We start from the raw sequence: 18,162 nt of genomic DNA, 5'->3' as shown, positions 1-18,162 counted from the left end.
GCACAGACCCCGCGGGGCGGTGCGTTTGAACGGCGCGGCGCGAGCGCAGGGGCCCGCGCGGCCCGGCGCGGTCCGTGCGCTCCCCGCCATGCCCGGCCGCCCCGACGACTACGAGGTGCTGCTCACCATCGGCGCCGGCTCCTACGGGAAGTGCCGCAAGGTGCGCCGCAAGGCCGACGGCAAGGTGAGGCGGCGGGCGGAAGCGGCGGGGGCAGCGCGGCTTCGCTGCGGCCGTGCGCCCCTGGCCGGCGCTGGCGGCTCTCCGCGACACGCGAGCGAGCGGCGGTGGCAGCCGCGCGGCCCCGGTCACTGCCCAGGGTGTTTCTGCCCCCGCAGATCTTGGTATGGAAGGAGCTGGACTATGGCGCGATGACGGAGTCGGAGAAGCAGATGCTCGTGTCGGAGGTGAACTTGCTGAGGGAGCTGCGGCACCCGAACATCGTGCGCTACTACGACCGCATCATCGACAGGAGCAGCACCACGCTGTACATCGTCATGGAGTACTGCGATGGGGGAGACCTGGCCAGCCTGATCGCCAAGTGCGCCCAAGAAAGGCACGTGGGATGTCTGGAATGCCCTGCACGGGTCCTGGGCGGTCCAGAGAGAAGGGAAACTTGCTTTGTAACCTCCGAGCAGTTTCGGGTTTAACCGTCTGGACCCAACAACTCTTCTCAAGCGTCAAAGTTACAAGAGCGGTGGGAGCTGTGCAATTGGCTGCATCACCGGATGGATGTTGGTGCTGTGCTAGTAGGAAACCCAGAGCTCTCCTGTCAGGCAGAAGCTGTAGGGGCTTTCTGGCTCTGAATGGGGTTAAGAACATAAACGAGGAGGTTACAGCTCTTTTTGACAGGCATCATGGTCTTCCCCATGAGTGAAACTCCTGGCACCCTGGGATTTATGAGAACGCCAAAGCATGTGGAAGGGAGGGGTGATTTTGAACGCAGTGTGAAAAGCTATTTTATTTGCCTTTATGTAAAGCTTGGAGAAACATCAAGTTGATAAGTCTTCACCTTGGTCTAATTTTAGACTTAGCATCCTACTGAAGTATAGTGTCAGTTTTCACATTCTTAGGCCAAACAAAGATATGACACCACCTCTTACTTTGTGAGCATAGTCTAAAACAGTTCTGCAGCTGCCTGCCAGCATCAGTGCTTTCATTTAAGGAATTTTGTGTTAAAAAATCAGCCCTGATTTGCCTCTTATTGTATGTTGCTCATTATTAACAAGTGACAACATATTGTTATCTTAAGTGATCAAAGGGACAGATCTCATCACAAAAGCATCAAACTGGTATTTGTTAGCAGTGAAAATGCTATGTGTTTGTTAGGTGGTATGGGGGAGGAAGGAAATACTGCAGGGATTCTGCAATGAAAGCCTCAATGTCATCTAACATATTTGCAGTAATTATTTTAAAAGATCAGTTTTAAATGTAGAATACGTAGATGCCTGTTGCTGACAGTGCTTATTTGAGTGGTGCTTTATAGCAGTACTCTTAAAAAGTTATGGAACTAAAACTGACAATGACCAAACAAACTGATGAGTGTTCAGAAAATCAATTAAACATTGTGTTCATTTTTCAGGCATTTCTTGGATGAAAGCTTTGTTCTCAGAGTGTTGACTCAGCTAACATTGGCCTTGAAGGAGTGTCACAGACGGAGTGATGGTGCAGTCACTGTGCACCGTGACCTGAAACCAGCAAATGTCTTTCTAGATGGCAAACAGAATGTGAAACTTGGAGACTTTGGACTGGCTAGGATATTGCACCATGACACCAGCTTTGCCACAACTTTTGTTGGCACTCCATACTACATGTCTCCAGTAAGACCTCTCTTCTATACGTTATCTTCCCTTTTGCCTCTCCAAGGTGTGCTGTGTTGGTCTCAGAGTCCATGAATGTTTGGGAGCTTTTAGTGAATGCAGGTGACTTTTTTCATAAAGTATGTGTGTTCTGGAGACGAGGTTATTTTGCAGTTATTTTCATCTCCTTTCTTCCCCACACAATCAATTTCCTTTTGATAATAGTTGCTCTTCGCTGTATAAGTTTGGTTATGTTGTTGGGACACTAGAGGTGTTGGAGTATATTGTTCCTGAAAAGGAACAGGGAAGTTAGCTTTTATGCTTCATACTGTTAAGGTAAATAGCTTATTGAATTACCTCCTAATGGTACGATTTTGAGTTGTAGTGGAAATGAGCAGGAATTACTTATTTTCCTGATACAGGGCACTTTATATGGGAAAGATTAATGTTGGCTGAAATAGAGTTGCATCAATTAAAGATTGGTGCAACACTTCAGTCTTCTGCAGCATAGTACTGCCACAAATAGTTAAAATCCTTCTAGTAAGAGTAGATATCATAGTAAGATGGAATATTAGTAGTTGCTCCCGTATATTTCAGGTTTGAATAATAGCTGATTATCCTGCAATAGTGGAATTATGTCTTTGTTAATAAACCTAAGATTGTTCTCTTTCTTTAGGAACAAATGAACTACTTGTCGTACAATGAGAAATCTGACATCTGGTCTCTAGGATGTATTGTGTATGAATTATGTGCTCTCTCGTAAGTATGGCAGTGTGACAACCAATGTGGAAGCATAACTGCTAATGTAGATGTGATAATATTTTATATAGATGAAAGCTTAAAGGTTTCAGAGACTAATCCTAGATTTTTATTTCTCTATTGATCTTGACATTAGTTAGTCAAAACAAACCTTGACTGCAGTTTTTTTCCATAGTCTGATACTTTTTTTCCCTGAAAATAGTCCTGTAAAACTAGTGAAAGAATCCAAGAAAAATTTTCTCCTTCAGGCCTCCATTTACAGCTTTCAACCAAAAGGAGCTGGCAGAAAAGATAAGAGAAGGGAGGGTCAGGCGAATACCGTATCGTTACTCAGATGAGCTGAATGACCTTCTCAAGGAGATGCTGAATGTAAAGGTAAGAAGCAATTACTAATTTTCCACCTATAATTTGAACTAGTGCTGAAATACTAGTTTTTCTTCTCAGTTATGAAACAAACCTACCTGGAGTAGTGGTTGTTTTCACCTTGTCACTGGCAGTGTCCCTCATAGAGAAAGGAGGGAGGAGTTTGCTCCAAGTCCATCAAACAAAGGCAGCAGCTCACTTGTCACTGGCAGTGTCCCTCATAGAGAAAGGAGGGAGGAGTTTGCTCCATCAAACAAAGGCAGCAGCTCGAGTGTCATGCCAGGGTCACAGGATGCCAAAAGGTGGCCTCAGTATTGGCTTACATGGGATTTCCTGATTGCGTGCTTATTGAGGCCTTATAACTTCAGGGTTAAAATGGTTCCAGTGTGTTTAGGAGCTGGAAGAGGCTGTTTTTTCTTCATTTTGTGGCTTGCTTTATACGGCTAATGTTTGGTTTGTTCCCCCACAGCTGGTGTGGGGGAGTTGAGAAGAACATGGCAGGGGCACCAAAGCTGTAACAAGCACCCAAACCTTCAGCAGAGTGTTTGCTGAGGAATCTGCTGACAGCTGCCTCTGCAGGCTCACCCACCTGCTTCTGACTCTGCAGGGAGAGGGTCCTGGGCTGGGAGACAGTCTTGCAGCTCTGAATCTGAAGGCTGGTAACAGCCTCCTCCCTTAGCTTTTATCCTCCTGCTGTGCTACAGCTTCCTAACTCACGTATTCTCCAGTCTCTCCTTGACTTTGCAGCCCCTCAGCTGGTCTTGCCTGGAAATCTCTGGCCTCAATGTTTCTTCTTACAGATGGAACCTATTGGTAATGCCTTTCCATTTCCTAATTTCCTTTAGGATTACTGCCGACCTTCTGTTGAAGATATTCTGCGGCATCCCTTGATAGAAGATGTGGTGACAGAAGAACAAAAACAGATTTCTGATAAAAGAGGCTTGAGATCATGGGAGCCAGACAGGCTGCAGTTCTCAGATGCTGTAGCGAGTGAGCTGAAACGAAAGGAGCAACAGTTACAGGAGCGAGAGCAAGCCATTAAAGAGAGAGAACAACGTCTGGAGCGTATGCTATTCCATTTTGGGAGGGGCGTGGCAATGGGATTCTGATTCTGTTGGAGGAAGAAAAAGTAGACGGTTTTTACAACGCCCATTTTAATTTACTGGGATACTGTATTCCTGCATTCACCACTAGAATTGTGTCTAAAGACCAAACCAAGAATGCTCAGGGCTTACTTTGCTATACTAGCTTCTTTAAGTTACTAAGATGGAACTGGCAGTTTAGATATGGAAATCTGGTTTAGATTATTAAACATGAGTGAGCGGCAGTTAGGAAAGTGTATAGAAACATAAGGTCTGCACTGTGCAGTGTAGGTTGCTTTTTCACCTACTGTGTAAGTAAACATTGCCTATTCTGACATGTAATCTAAGGTGAGCCTCATACTGGAAAAAAAAAAAATCTTTGAGTAAACTGTCAACTGCTTTTATGGAAGCTGCTCCCCACAGGTAGCTTACCTGTGAGTCTATAGATGGCTGGTCCTCAGGTGTTGGCATTTGCCGCCAACATGAAATATCTCTCTGCATATGCAGTAGGCTCTGCAATACAGTTCTTAACCATATGTATTTTTTAATCTGAGCCTGAATAGCAGCTGCTGCTGTTGTAAGCAGGGTGTTAAATCATAGCTGAATTATAATCTCTGCTATATAAATATTTAAACCAGGTGTCATGTGTGCCATGAGTTAATGTGCAGAATAGGAAGTTGCTATCACTTTGTTGTTGCAGACCCGTCAGTTTGGGGCAGAAATGTGCCTGGCATTTCAGAGTACTTGGCATTGCTTTATTAGTGCATTGATAAAGGTGTATCTACACAGCAGTTACCCTTTGTTTAGAGCCATAGAATCAGAAGTGTGGGTGCACCTGACTGGCTGTTACTGCTGTCTTTCCCTGTAAGAGAAGCCCACCATGCACAGTCACTCTAACATTTACATGTTCACGCTGCATACTACCATTTCTGCTTCCAGAGAGAGAACGGGAGCTCTGTGTTCGGGAGAGACTGGCAGAGGACAAACTTGCTAGGTATCTTCCCAACCTATAATAGTCTGTATTAGAAGCTCTACAGTCTTGCAACAAAAAGCTTAATCTTCTCTTCCCAAACCAGAGCTGAAAGCCTGCTGAAGAGGTGCAGTCTCCAGAAGCAGCAGCAGGAGGTAACGTGCGCGGAAGGTCCAGGTATGCAAATACTCCAGAAGGCGCTTGCACGGGTCGATGTAGTCTGGTGTGACCAGAAGAAAGTCCCTGGTGCTCAGCGTGCTCAGCACAGTCCCCTTGGGGCAAGGCAAAGCCCAGTTATGGCTGCAAGGTTGAGAAGAGACTTTTGATTTTCTGCTTTGCAGAAGGACTTAATGAGTGATGCTCAACCATAAGCCTGAGTTAGCACTGTTTGCACTGCAGTTTTGTGCTGTCTGGGAAGTCAGGTTCTTGTGGTGAGCTAAGGGAAGTGCCTCCTTGTAACCCAAACCTTTCTCAGAGTTGCACTTATTTTGTGTATGGATGTCTTTTAACAGACCTTTGATTTAGTTAATTTAAATAAAATTGCACATGTCAAATAAATTCAGTTTTCATTAAATGTCCAAAAGCTTCAACACAGGAAATATTATTTGTTGCAAGGTACCCAGCTGTGACTGGTGGGTGCATCATATAAACTATGAAGAATACACACTGCTATTATAGAAAGGAAAACTCATTTGAAAATGTACTAAAACACTTCCTGACTACCTCTAGTCCAATCTGTTTTGTAGTAGTATTTTATACCCACTTTGCCCTTGCTTGTTCATTCTTTGATATCATAAGGGTGTCATCTGTTAATTGCTCCTATCTTTTATTAAAAATAATATTCAAGTATTTAAATGCCTTTTTAAATAGTGCTAGGGATAGTGAAGGGCTGGGTCAGAAGTAGTACTCTAGAACAAAGCCATGTAAACACTCTTTAACATGCAGTAACACTCCCTTCATTTAGTTTTGGTCTGATAAAGCAAGATAAGCATGTCACTGCCTCCGAAGCAAATAAAACTGAAGTAGCTTTTTTTTTTTTTCCAAGAAGTGCCTATCAGAGCAGAAAAGGACACAAGTAAAATGCCCCTAGAAAGTGGGTGCTCCTTGAGCTGTATCTAACATTTCTGTCAACTTTGAGAATTCCACCGGTCTCTCAACATCTTGTCTGCCATCGACACATTAAAGAATTTGAGAACAAACTTGCTTTTGGCTTTCTGATGTTGCATCTAAAACTGGATGACTGAAGGCAAATGAGCTTCAGCTCTTACTTCTGTTCTCTTCTGCCTTTCCCACCCCTTTACGTGATATTTTGACTTTACCAGGCATATTAGTTTTTGAGGATAGGCAAAACCTGTTTGGGTGGTTAATACCTCGAGCTTGATAATGCAGCAAAGCGAACGTAGTTATCACAAAACTGAGTAAATTTTGCAATATCTGTAGAGCATGTGATTTGCTGCTCTTCCATTTCATTCCATGGTGCTCTTGTGACACTGTTTCTAAAATTATGCCCATTCTCATACAAATGGACCAAGTGTTTCTCTAATAGTGGTACTAAGATTGCTTGTGTTTATACAAGCCTAATTTCAGAGCCTAATTTGTACCCTGGTGACTTAATTCAAGGATAGAGTTGGAACAATGTGGGTAAAGCACAAAGACTACTGGACAGGTTGAATGTGCCCCTGCTGTGAAGCAAAGAAAAGCTTTTTTCAGTAGCTGAAAATTCATTCTGCATTTTCTTTTTGAACTGGCTTATGTTACTGTTTAATTAATTTCTGTCCTTCAGAAGAAACAGGTCTTCTTAATCAACTAATCTTTCCTTAGGTATTGGGAGGTGCACCCTAAAAACTGCTATGGCATATATCCTTTTACCATGGTCATTTAAAAGGCTTGGTTTTGATTTTTTTTTCCTCAAAAAATAGAAAATAATTGTTGCTATTAATGGAGATGCATTTAATTAGATCACTTAAAGCCATAGGTAGATGACAAAATGGGCACCAGGGTTAAAAGCAATAAATGCTGGAAGATGCACTAATGCAGTACTTTTTGATTTCTTAAGATAACGCACTCCTGCTTCCCCTTTCTACAACAAAGAAGAACTCACACTCTGATGGAAATGAAGAGAAAGCTGTACCTCATAATATGGAAAACTATTTCCTTTCCAAAGGGAAAAGCTCTGATCTCAAAAGGCGTCTCTATGCTGCAAATCTACGGGCTCAAGCACTGGCTGAACTGGAAAAAAACTATCAACTAAAGAGCAGACAAATCTTGGGCATGCGTTGAAACTGCAACAGATGTATTTATCTTTGAAAAGAAGATTAAATGTATAGGCAGATACTTGTGCCTCCCTCTCTTAAGCTAGAACCTACTGAAAAATTATTTTAACAGTTGTACAAACTCTTCATTTATGACAGGTAGTTTATGATAATGCATGAGATACTATATGATGAAAACAGGTACTTTTGATACCAAATAAAACAAACTGAATTAATTGTATTATTAAAGAAAAATATTTTGGTCCTCCTGTTTACCATACTTCACTCTTCTGAAAATATAAAGAATGAATATATATAAGTGATGTTTAAAAATCTGATGTAAAAAAAAATTCAGGTGAAAAATGTACAGAAATTCACAGTCTGTAGGTTAAAATGCTGTATGTAATGCACAGTTGTTGATAAAGGAAGTGTTGATATTCTGTATCAACATATTCTGTATCTGATTTCTGTGGGAAAACAGTGCCTTCTTTTCAGCACTTGTAAATATTTTTTAACAAAAGAGCACAGATTTTATGCATCTCTTTCTACTAAGTGCTCTGTCAAAGCAGGTTACTTTTAATGTTATGTTTTGACTAATGTGTGGGATGGGTCAGAATAACATAACTTCTGAGTTTATTTTCCTTTCTGCCTGAGCAGCTGAATGCCTTGTCCATCCTCCTACAAGGCCTGTGTCAGGGCAGAGCATTTGAAATAACACCTTCTTTGCCTTGCCTGGAAACTGTCATAAACTGATCCCCTGAGACTGCTGTCCAGGATGGGACACTAGCCAGCATATTAGCATCTGGATTTTGCAGGGGACAGTTGTCCTTTAAGTAGTAAATCCTTATTTTCTTGAAGCTTAGGAAGTATCTCCATCTTACCCTTAACAATTCTCTGCTGGTGTACGAGTTGCTCACTTTAAGGTGATGTAAGTTTCATGCACTCAACTCGTGAATTTTAAAATATCCTTTGGAACTGTAGCGTCTGGCATATGTTTTACATAAAGATTTTTTTTCTCCCTGGATTGAAATACCATAAAACATACATTCTTAGAAAGCTGCTTGTTTTCAAAACATTTATTTCCTTGTTGGGCTATGAATGTTCCTGAGGAGGTATTCTAGATGGTTTTTACTTCTTGAGAGAGAATCTTCTTTGAAACATCAATCTAATTTGACATTAGATCATCTTAAGGGTCTCTTCCAACCCAAATTGTTTTGATTTGCAGATAAAGAAGTACTTGTGTAACCCAACAACAGATCTGCTCTAGCAGATTCTTAACAACCCAGCAGAACTTAACATTTTCTTAGAGTGGTTGCTGTTTTCACCACAACCTTTGCTTAAAAAAATTAGACATGACTATTTTGTTTGCTGATCTAAAACTACCAATATTTTGGTGGTCATTCCCTAGCAGTAGGTGTAGGAATGTGCCATGTGGATCAGTGCAGCTTTCCTCTGCATTCTTTCATATTTCTGAAGCTTCTCACATGTATGTGGATGGTAAATCCCTACTTTGTCACCATGTTTGCACACTCAGGTTTTTCTTTTCTGTGCCTGAATCACTGCAATGCAGTTCTGGCCTTCATGTGGATCTTTGTAGCTTAACCCATAAAACATTAAAGGGTGAGATACAGTGGTGTCAGTACAATTGGAAAAAATACAAAGGATTCAAGAATGTTTTGTATAAAATGCAGGTATCTATGAAAGGAGGAAAACAAGCAACCAAGAAAATTAATACTGATTAATGAAATACCATATTCATAGAGTCATAGAATGGTTTGGGTTGGAAAGGACCTTGCAGATCATCTGGTTCCCACCTCACTGCCATGGACAGGGGCACTTCACTAGACCAGGTTGCTCAGGACTCCATCCAGCCTGGCCTTGAACACTGCCAGAGACCATCCAAGAAACATCCAAAACTTCCCTGGGCAATCTGTTCCAGTGCCTCACCACCCTCACAGCAAAGAAATTCTTCCTAGACTCTAGTCTAAACCTACTCTCGGTTAAAAGCCATTTCCCCTTGTCTTGTCACAACATGCTCTTGTAAACAGACTGTCATCTTTCTTGTAGGCTTTGTCCAGGTATGGGAAGGCCACAGTTAGGTCTCCCCAGCGCCTTCTCAAGGCTGAACAATCTCAATTCTCTTAACCTTTCCTAATTGGGGTGGTGCTCCATCCCTCTAACCATCTCGTGAAAGGGCTGGCGTTTACAAATGCTTTGTTTTTAAAACGACCAAGGTAAGAAAATGGCTTTAGAGTCTTTTTTTTTTCTCTTGGAACACACATTTCTGTATTTAAAAGTAAAATGCTTTGAGAGAGCACTGTCTGTGGCTTTCCTCTTCCTTTAATTCTCTAGTTACCTCAAGATGGCAGTGTTGCTTTGTCATTTTTAAGAATTTCCTCTATTATCCATTAATCCAAAATCTAATACCTTATTTACATTTATTTTTACCTGTTTTGTTTTAAGCATTTTGCTGCAAGATGGTGACTTTCTTTGGCTACGGATGCTTTAGTACTTGCTGGAGCAATTATAATTATCTCCGATTTGCCATTTTGCATCTTTATGCATGCATTATAAAAATAGCTGAATCAAAATCCTGGTTAATAACTACACTGTTATGAATCTGAAAAGCTACAGAGTGTGCAAACTGTATCAATCACAATGGCAGTAATACATGAGAACAGCTTAAGTTACAACTGTAGCATTAAGCTGTTTAACTGTGTTACTTACAGCTTCTTCTTGAAGTATTATCACTCTAATATGATTAATGCAGTATTTCTTGAAGTTTTCGAAATAAGAACTTCCTAGCAGTAAGTGTCAAACGTAGTAAAAGGCATTCTGGAGATGGTCTTCATTCGCTCTCAGGATTTTTGCTTTGGAATACTGAAATTCACGTTTTCCTACAAGGGCGCAATTGTTTTTCCAACAGAACGTGTGTAGCATTGAAATCACACTCAGGATGCAATTTTCAAACATATTCAGGAAATAGAACATTCACAAATAGAACATCTATGGGAATGGCGACTACTTATGGAGTGCTTCCAAAACATTGCCATCATGCTGATGGATATGCTAATGTCTTAGGGAAGGGAAGTGTGTACACATGGATATGGTACAGCTCAAGCCTTACAGGATGATAATAATGGTGTACACTGTGGAATGTTGTGAGAAAAATTAATTACTGTTTAATACAGGTGTCAGGAATTTTAATAATATAATTAGTTGTGAGCATCTCTGAAATTGCAGAAGTTTTATAGGCATAGGAACATCAAAGATAGCCAGGAGGGGAAGTTGCATCATTTTAGAAAAATACAGTCCAGTCTCCTGATTTTCAGCTTTTCAGTTATGCCCTGTCTCCTCTGCAGCCAATTGAACGGCACTTAAAGAGTGTGAAAGTGCTGGCCATTTGGGCAGCTAAGAAAGTTAATGAAAATCAGACATAAGTATAGAGAACCATCAAGCTTCTATGTAAAAGTGGGAGATGCCACTTCTGAGTCCCTGTGTCTTTGATCCCTGTGGCAAATGTGGCCCCTGCAGCCCAGAAGGGTCTTCTCTACAGTGGTAAATCTGCATTTCTCCAGCTGTGACAGACCCTTGGCTGTTGCTCATCACCCATTTCAACAAAGGGATGTGGAAAATATGTGGGGGGACCACGATGCCATCAGTGGGGCTGATGCTGTGCCAGAGATCCACCACACCCTACACAGGATGTTAAGAGAATCTAGGTGTAATAGCGTATAAAACTTCTCAAAACCAATATCTGACAGCCAGAACACACTGTTCTCTGCTGTGTTCTCCACCTCCAAAGAAAGTTGTAAAACACCAGTTGCAGCATTTCCAGGTTTTCACCCAGCTTTAGTGGTTATTGCTTAGGGTTGATGGTTTAGCCTTCAGTGTTTGCCACAGATTGCCAGGAGTTTATGGATTACAGGGTATCCCTGTGGTCCAGGGCCATGGTTTATTGATCCCTGTGCTCTCACATCCCCTGGTTTGTTTGGTTTTTTGGGGTTCTTTTTTGTTTGTTTATTTGTGGGGGTTTTTTTTGGTTGTTTTTTGTTGTTGTTGTTGTTGTTGGTTTTTTTTTTTGTTCTGTTTAAGATTCATAGCCTTTGTTTAGTGTTTTGTGGTTTACTAGAGTAAATTATAAACTTCTGAAAGATACAATTCTCAAATTCTACCCCTGAAGAAAGATTTGTAATCTTCTTTCTTCATTGTATTTATCTCTCTGTGGTCTGTGTTGATTGATACTGGGACTCCTCTTAGTTTAGCTAATGAAGTCCGCAGAATGGATCAGACACAGGTGAAGGAAGGGGTGGATGCGTGGGGTGGTGTCAGGTGTAAACCCAGGGTAAGCATTTCTCTTCATGAGGAGCTCCTGGGGATAGAAAGGAGAGGCAAGAAGAGACTTCCCTATCCCCCACAATCCCTTTATTCCTTCAGTATCCATTTTCCAACCAATACACGCTATAGCTTTTTTGATCACCTTCATGCCAGGGGCACAAAGCACTCCAAACGGAACCTTGCTAGAGTCCAGCTCTGCCTGGCCATTTTGTAGGGGCCTACAGGTGGAAGGTGAACAATTTGGTCAGAGGTTGAGCTGAAATGACATTTTGCCACTTCTGATTTCCTCTCAGCTTTCACAGGGGGTGAGACCTCTGTCCCTGCAACCCACTTGCTTTTCACACTCACACATGTGCCTGGGTGGCAGTTCAGGGTCACTGAAGTGACTGCTGCAGTTTGAAACAGGGGCTGTTGTTTAATTCTTTGGGTTGCTGACCCCCCTGCTAAAAGCTGGTGAGCAAGGACACAAAGAGATTGTGTTGGAGGAAGGGGACCAAAAGCATAAAGTTTAATTTTGATCCTGAATTAAGTGTTTTGTCTGCATAAAAAGTCTTTTCTCCTAACACCCTTCCTTCTGTTGTGGTGTGGTTTTATTTTATTAGTAAGTTTATTGTTTCATTTGTAATTTTGTAGTTTCCTTATATTGTCTTTTTGTCCCTGCCCTTTTATTAGAACTTTCATCATTCAGCCGGAATTCGGCTCCCCCAGGACATCCCAGAAGTCCTGAGTGCACTTTGGATGTTCCATCACAAGCACAAAGCCCTCGGGAGCTCGAACCTGCCCAGGGGCCTCACGACGGCCGCGGAGGTCACAGAAGGACCCCGTGAGGAGCGGCGCCGCTTCCAGGGGAGGGGGGACCGCCATGCTGCCCCGGGGGTCCGCATCCATCCCCCACCCTCCAAGGGGGATGGCCCCGGTGTCCCCCTGCCCGGCCCCGCCAGTGCTCGGCATTCCCCGGGCCCGGATGCTCCCGGTGACCCGGGAGGGGAGGGGAGGGGAGGGGAGGAGAGGAGAGGAGAGGAGAGGAGAGGAGAGGAGAGGAGAGGAGAGGAGAACCGCTCGGGAGAGTCACTGCTCCTGCTGATGAAGCTGCAGATGCTCTACTGGTTACTTGCTTTAAAAAAAAAAAAATCTTGTTTTTTCTGTTTGTGTTCTGTTTATATTCCACTTTCCTGGAAGTGAAGTAGCACTTGCTGCCGAGGTCAGTTCTAAGCCCAGCATTGGTGCTGTGATTTGCAGCGTTTGCACGTGGCCTGCCATATTTGCATTGCCTCAGCTGCATGCAAGACTCACTGTCAGGGAAATTTATTCTAAAGCCTTTCTGCAGGTTCTCCTCCTGTATCTCTTACCGAGCTGTTTCTCCACATCTTCAGTTTAGGAAAACTCACAACTTTCTCAAAAAAACCCCAAAACATCCTAATCAAAACCCTCCAAACCAACCAACTAACCAACCAACCAAAACCAACCCAAACCCACACAAAAAACCTAATCAACCAAAAAGGAGCCACCTCCCTCCCCCTTCAAACCCCTCACCTTTAGAAAGTGGGGTTGAAGAAATTACTATGCTGCAGTGAAGTGCTTTGAGATCTGTACAGACCGAATAATGCTATTTAACTCCTCCTAGTTAATAGTGGATAAGATGCCCTGTATGTAAAAAATTGGTACAAAGTTGGAGAAAAACTGTGCATGTTTTGCATGGGTTTATTATTGTTATTATTATAAAAACAGGTGCTACCAAATATGCTGCCAACTTCAGTCCTAATTCAGTATCCCACAATATTGGGCTGTGAATTAATATTTTTTAGTGATCTTGCAGTGGAATCACCAATTGTTTTCTTAAAGAAAATCAGAAGCATCGACAAGGAAAGCACTGAATAACAACGTGTTTGCAGTGGTGAGGACAGTTTTCAGTATATGCAAACATAGAATTGTCTCCTACTCTCCTTGTTAGTAACCAAACACAGAACAATGGTCTTCCCCCATTTACAGGCTCATTCTCTCTCCCTGGTGACTCAGCCTGGAATAGGAGCTGCTCACTTCTTTAATGCCAGGAGAACTCCTTCCAGTGCTGTAAATCCTCCTGCGTTGTGCCAGCTCCAGCAGTGCTGAGGAACAGGACATGAGCCCAGCCTCATACCTCATGTCCCCAGCCACATTCACACCCACAAAGTGGGGTCCCTTCCTGTCCTTGGCAAGTAATAAGTAATAATAACTGCATGAAATAAGCATGAACATAATATATAATACATAATATTATACTTCGTGTATAAATATATAACATTTACATGCAAATATTAAAACACAAAATATAATATCTAATAGATACATGTATATAATGTAAATATATAATATAATAAAGAATTTAATAAATGCATGTACTAGACATTTCTCAGTCTGGGAGTTATTCTAAGGAAATTCCAATTTAGGCCTTGCATTACCTGGTAGTGAGTTTTTGGTCTGTTCTGAGCATGTAGCCAGAAGAAACAACCCCATGCTGGTACGTTGTCTTTGCATAGCTATTGAGTCCCTCTCAACACACCAACACAGGCCACAAGGTAAACTGAAAATGTCTCTGTGGCAGCATCCAACCTTTTAATTTTATTACTTAAATTAAGCCCAGTAACTGCTGAGAAGAAATTGACCCTGAATTAACAGGATGAGCCTGTCCGTATGTGCACTCAGTGCTCTGCTTCCTCACCTAGGTTGCTCAGAGTAGTGTCGCTCTTGCTTATGTGTTTCATGAAGTGATTACTTCTTCAAGAAAGAGGAAGGATGATTTTAGGTAATTTTACCTAAATTACAGAGGAAGTATCAAAAAACTGTATTTGATATGTTTTCCATTTTTAAAATCTTGTCTAAACTAATTGTCCCTTGGTATGGGAGGGAGAGTGGTTGGTAAAACAATGGTAGTTTATTTGCAGGTACTTGGGATTTCACTGTAATTTCCCTGCAATGGTAGAAATACTAATCCTAATTCAGCATAATTGGAAGCAAATAATTTCCATGTAACTGCCTTTTCAAGGCATGTGTTATAACTGGGAATTCTAATTTAGTACCCATTTCACTATTACATCTTCCTCTGTGAGTTACAGAGAAACTTTTTATAAAAATTTGGGCTTAACATCATAAAAAGAAGTCCATTGAACCCTTCAGTTGTTTATTAGGGTCATCTCTTTGTAGTGTATTTTTTCTGTATTTTCTCTTATATTGATCCTCATTAATGTTTTATTTATCTACCTCTGAAACATTTCCAGTGTGTGGACCTGAGTGATTGGGGCTGCTCTTGCCAGAAGTCACCAGCAGCCAGGGGATAGACAGACTGCAGGGCTGAGATATTGAGGAATGAGATGGCTTCCCCACAGCCTGAAACCTTTCCATCACTGAATTAGATTTCAAGCAGACAGCACACAATTTAAGCAGGAGTTCCTGATGTGAGAATCTCTGAGTCAGGGTTTAAAGTTATGTCAAAGCCACAGCTCCTAATGATCAGCCTTTGAGCAATAATTTCAGAGCCCACCCTCAAGATTTTCTGTAAATTGTTCTTCATCTCCCTTAGACCATCTGCAAAGGATGGAAAATTCCTAAGAAAACCTGTCAGTTTTCACAAAATATAAATCCTACTAAGAACTATTGTAGTAAAAGCTGTTGACAAAGGCATTTCCCCCATCCCCTGCTGGTAAGTCCTTTAAGTTTGAGGCATGAGTGACATCAGAAGAATGACAGTGTGGGGGCTCCACAGCTCTGGGAGACATCTGCCATGCGTCAGACTCTGATGAACTGAGGCTTGCAAACTACCAAGGAAAGTTGCTGCATAGCAAAAGTGAGGACAAGATTATGAGGTTTTGTCCTTGGCTGGTAAATGCAGGAGGAATGCTGGTCCTGTGGGAGCTGTTGATGCTATTGTGGCCTGGGCTGTGCACAAAGTCCTGCCCTTTTGATTTAGAGTGTTTATTTGTTTCCAAATCTCTTTCCCCACCACGCCTCATTTCTACTCTCTCTGGGGATGATTCAGTGGAGTAAAACCACATAACACCCATCCAGCAAAAACACTGGAGGACACACTTTAAACTGAGCAAGTGCTTTATTACTTCCTGAAGAAGAATGTTTTTACAAAGTGATACCCTTATGTTTATTACAAATAATATGTCTTATAAACAAATCATTTTAACTAAAGGGAAACCTGTAGAAACTGACCCTGTTGCCCAGCAATCAAATGAGGCTGGTAGAAGGAAGCAAGAACTTTGAAATTAATAGAAATAACTAATTCTGACTCTGCCAATTACTTGCTTTTGATTTTCTTTTCCCTCTTGCTGTCTTTGCTCTTTCTTGACTGTCTGCTCCATTTCCTTTGTATTTTTCAGTCACACTGTTGCTTTTTTCTTTACTGAAACAAACAAAACCCAGAAAATTACATTGTTTGCTTGACCAATGTGCTGAGAACTCTTTAGAGGGCTGAGGGACTCAGTTCACCGAAACCATCAGGGTCCATAGATAGCAGCACAGAAATAAGTGTGCTCAATGCAGGCCAGTATTTACCTTGGGTGTCTGCATATTCTTTTGATGTGAAAGGAGTATTGTACTGTCCTCGTGCTCTGCCACAGAAGCATTTCTCCAGCAGTAAAACTGAGAAAGCAGGTTTAATCATTAGCTGGTTTGCACCTTGGTGGCTTCAAAAGGCTGCGTGGAGCCCTTGCAGATCACGGCCCTCAGGCACACCCAAAGGCTGTGCAGGCAGCCTTGAAAGGAACAGCTGGAGGTGACCATTCCCTTTGAAAGGCTCCAGCTGTCCCAGATAAACACTCGTGCAGGAGTGAGGAGGGGGAGGCGGCAGCAGCGCTGCCGGTGGGAGGGTGCCCAGGCAGATGTGCTATCCTGCGGGCACAGAGGGTGCCCTCGCTGCGTGAAGCAGATAAGACAGAAACGTGAAACTGGGCTGCCTCCAAGTCTGGGGCTACACTGGGGCTCAGAGGGTACAGCTCCTGTAACTGGTGGTTCCCTGCCGCGGGGAGGCCGAGCACTGGGATTTGACTGCCAGAGATGCACATCCATATGCTGGGATCGGTGTCACCATCCCGAGCAGCACAAGCAGGCTGTGTGACACACTTACAGCAGGTCAGAGAGAGACTAAGGAGGCCAGGAGGACTGAGAGGGTCAGGAGGACGCTGTGGTATCTGGGGCTAGGATGACTCACCCCAGCAGAGGGAAGGCTCACTCATGCTACACACCCTGCTAGGAAGTGCTGGGCCCTTGCTGCCCCGACTGCTGGAGCAGGCCAGAGCAATCATGTAGGACGGTGGCAAATTTTAATGACAGAGATCAAGCAGCTCCTCCTCTCCCTCCTGTAACACTTCCAGCCTACACAGTGCCTGCATGTTGCCATACAGAAGATCTCAGGAGCAGCCATTTGTGCACACCCAAATCCTTGTTCACCCACGCAGCGTCCTAGAGGGCAATCGACTGGAATGGCTGTCTCCCATGGAGGACTGTGTCAGCCCAGCCTGTTACAACTCCTTGGGGATATGTGAACACACAAACACTATTGGCTGACGTTTTGTATGCTTATAGGCTATAACCAAGTCTCCACGAAACATTTTTCCTACTTAGGGTTACATACAAAGGTGCTTGATATAATTATCAGCAACACTGAAGCTTTGAAGACCAATTTGAAAAAGATCTCCTAATTTATTGATTTTTAACAGTTAGTCTGATAATGCCTATGGTGATTTTATGTCACTACAGTACTATAAAATGCATACACTGGAGCTTTAACAACACTGGCATGCTATGCTACTGCTCCTCAAATACATATTTTGCTTGTTTGTACATTTCCCTTTTTACAAGGAGAATATCTTTCCGTAGCAGAATTTCCAAGAAAGAGATAGGTCCTGGTTTATTTAATTGGCAAAGGAACAAAGTTTGTCTATTTTATGCGGCTAATAAAAAACTGAATAAGCATATTCCTGGAACTTTAGTTGGCACTGTTCAGGATCCTAAGGTTGTACACAGTTTAACTGCAGCTTTTTACACAAGAGCTTGACGAGTGACAGGAAAAAAGACCTTTAGCCCCACAGTCAACTAACCAGATAATATACATTGTTAGTCAATAAGGGAGATGGAACGTGTATTTCACAAACAGATTACTTAGAAACTTGACTGACAAGTCCTTCCTGGGACAGTCACTGTAACTGCTGGATTTAATAACTGCTTTGTCATCTTAGCAGTGATGGAAATGGGTTCCCTCCATTGCCTCTGCAGCTACTGTAGAAACATCATTTAATCCACCCATGCCAATCTGAACCCTTATTTCCCCAAACATTATTAAAGCAGAAACATCTGGCTAGGTATAAAGCAGGTTAACACAAATAAATTTTGCAAGAAGCAATGCTCACAGTCACTATTTTGCTATGCAAATAGCCACTGATAATAAACTCTATAGAATTAGCTTGTGAGATCTGGATGAATGTGTTTTGAAAACTCATGCCCCAAGTGAGGCTCCTCCATGTTTAATCACCTACATAAATGACCTGCTTTCCAAAAGCATCCACCCCTTATGTTTGCTTCTGAGGGAACTGTCAGCTGCCCAGGACTGATTAAATCAAAA

At 42.4% G+C, this 18,162-nt stretch overlaps 1 protein-coding gene across 1 annotated transcript; it reads left to right on the top strand.

Annotated features, from left to right (window-relative positions):
- The first annotated feature begins 42 nt into the window (after positions 1-42).
- On the top strand, positions 43-8,232 carry NEK2 (NIMA related kinase 2). The gene is made up of 9 exons (XM_039698068.1): positions 43-184; positions 337-554; positions 1,581-1,818; positions 2,474-2,556; positions 2,805-2,931; positions 3,765-3,984; positions 4,941-4,995; positions 5,078-5,148; positions 7,028-8,232. The coding sequence occupies exons 1-9, from the start codon at positions 89-91 to the stop codon at positions 7,249-7,251; spliced, it is 1,332 nt and encodes a 443-aa protein (XP_039554002.1). The 5' UTR covers positions 43-88; the 3' UTR covers positions 7,252-8,232.
- Positions 8,233-18,162: the final 9,930 nt, after the last annotated feature.

The sequence above is a fragment of the Passer montanus genome, unplaced genomic scaffold (assembly GCF_014805655.1).
Source record: "Passer montanus isolate IOZ18808 unplaced genomic scaffold, ASM1480565v1 scaffold12, whole genome shotgun sequence".
NCBI classification, from domain to species: domain Eukaryota; kingdom Metazoa; phylum Chordata; class Aves; order Passeriformes; family Passeridae; genus Passer; species Passer montanus.
This window is presented reverse-complemented; position numbering and strand designations above follow the sequence as displayed.

What these genes read in the sequence shown, in the direction of transcription:
- NEK2 (XM_039698068.1), top strand. Translation starts at nt 89, where the DNA reads ATGCCCGGCCGCCCCGACGACTACGAGGTGCTGCTCACCATCGGCGCC. An exon ending in GCCGCAAGGCCGACGGCAAG is followed by an intron (nt 185 to 336) that starts GTGAGGCGGCGG and finishes CTGCCCCCGCAG; the next exon opens with ATCTTGGTATGGAAGGAGCT. An exon ending in GCCAAGTGCGCCCAAGAAAG is followed by an intron (nt 555 to 1,580) that starts GCACGTGGGATG and finishes TTCATTTTTCAG; the next exon opens with GCATTTCTTGGATGAAAGCT.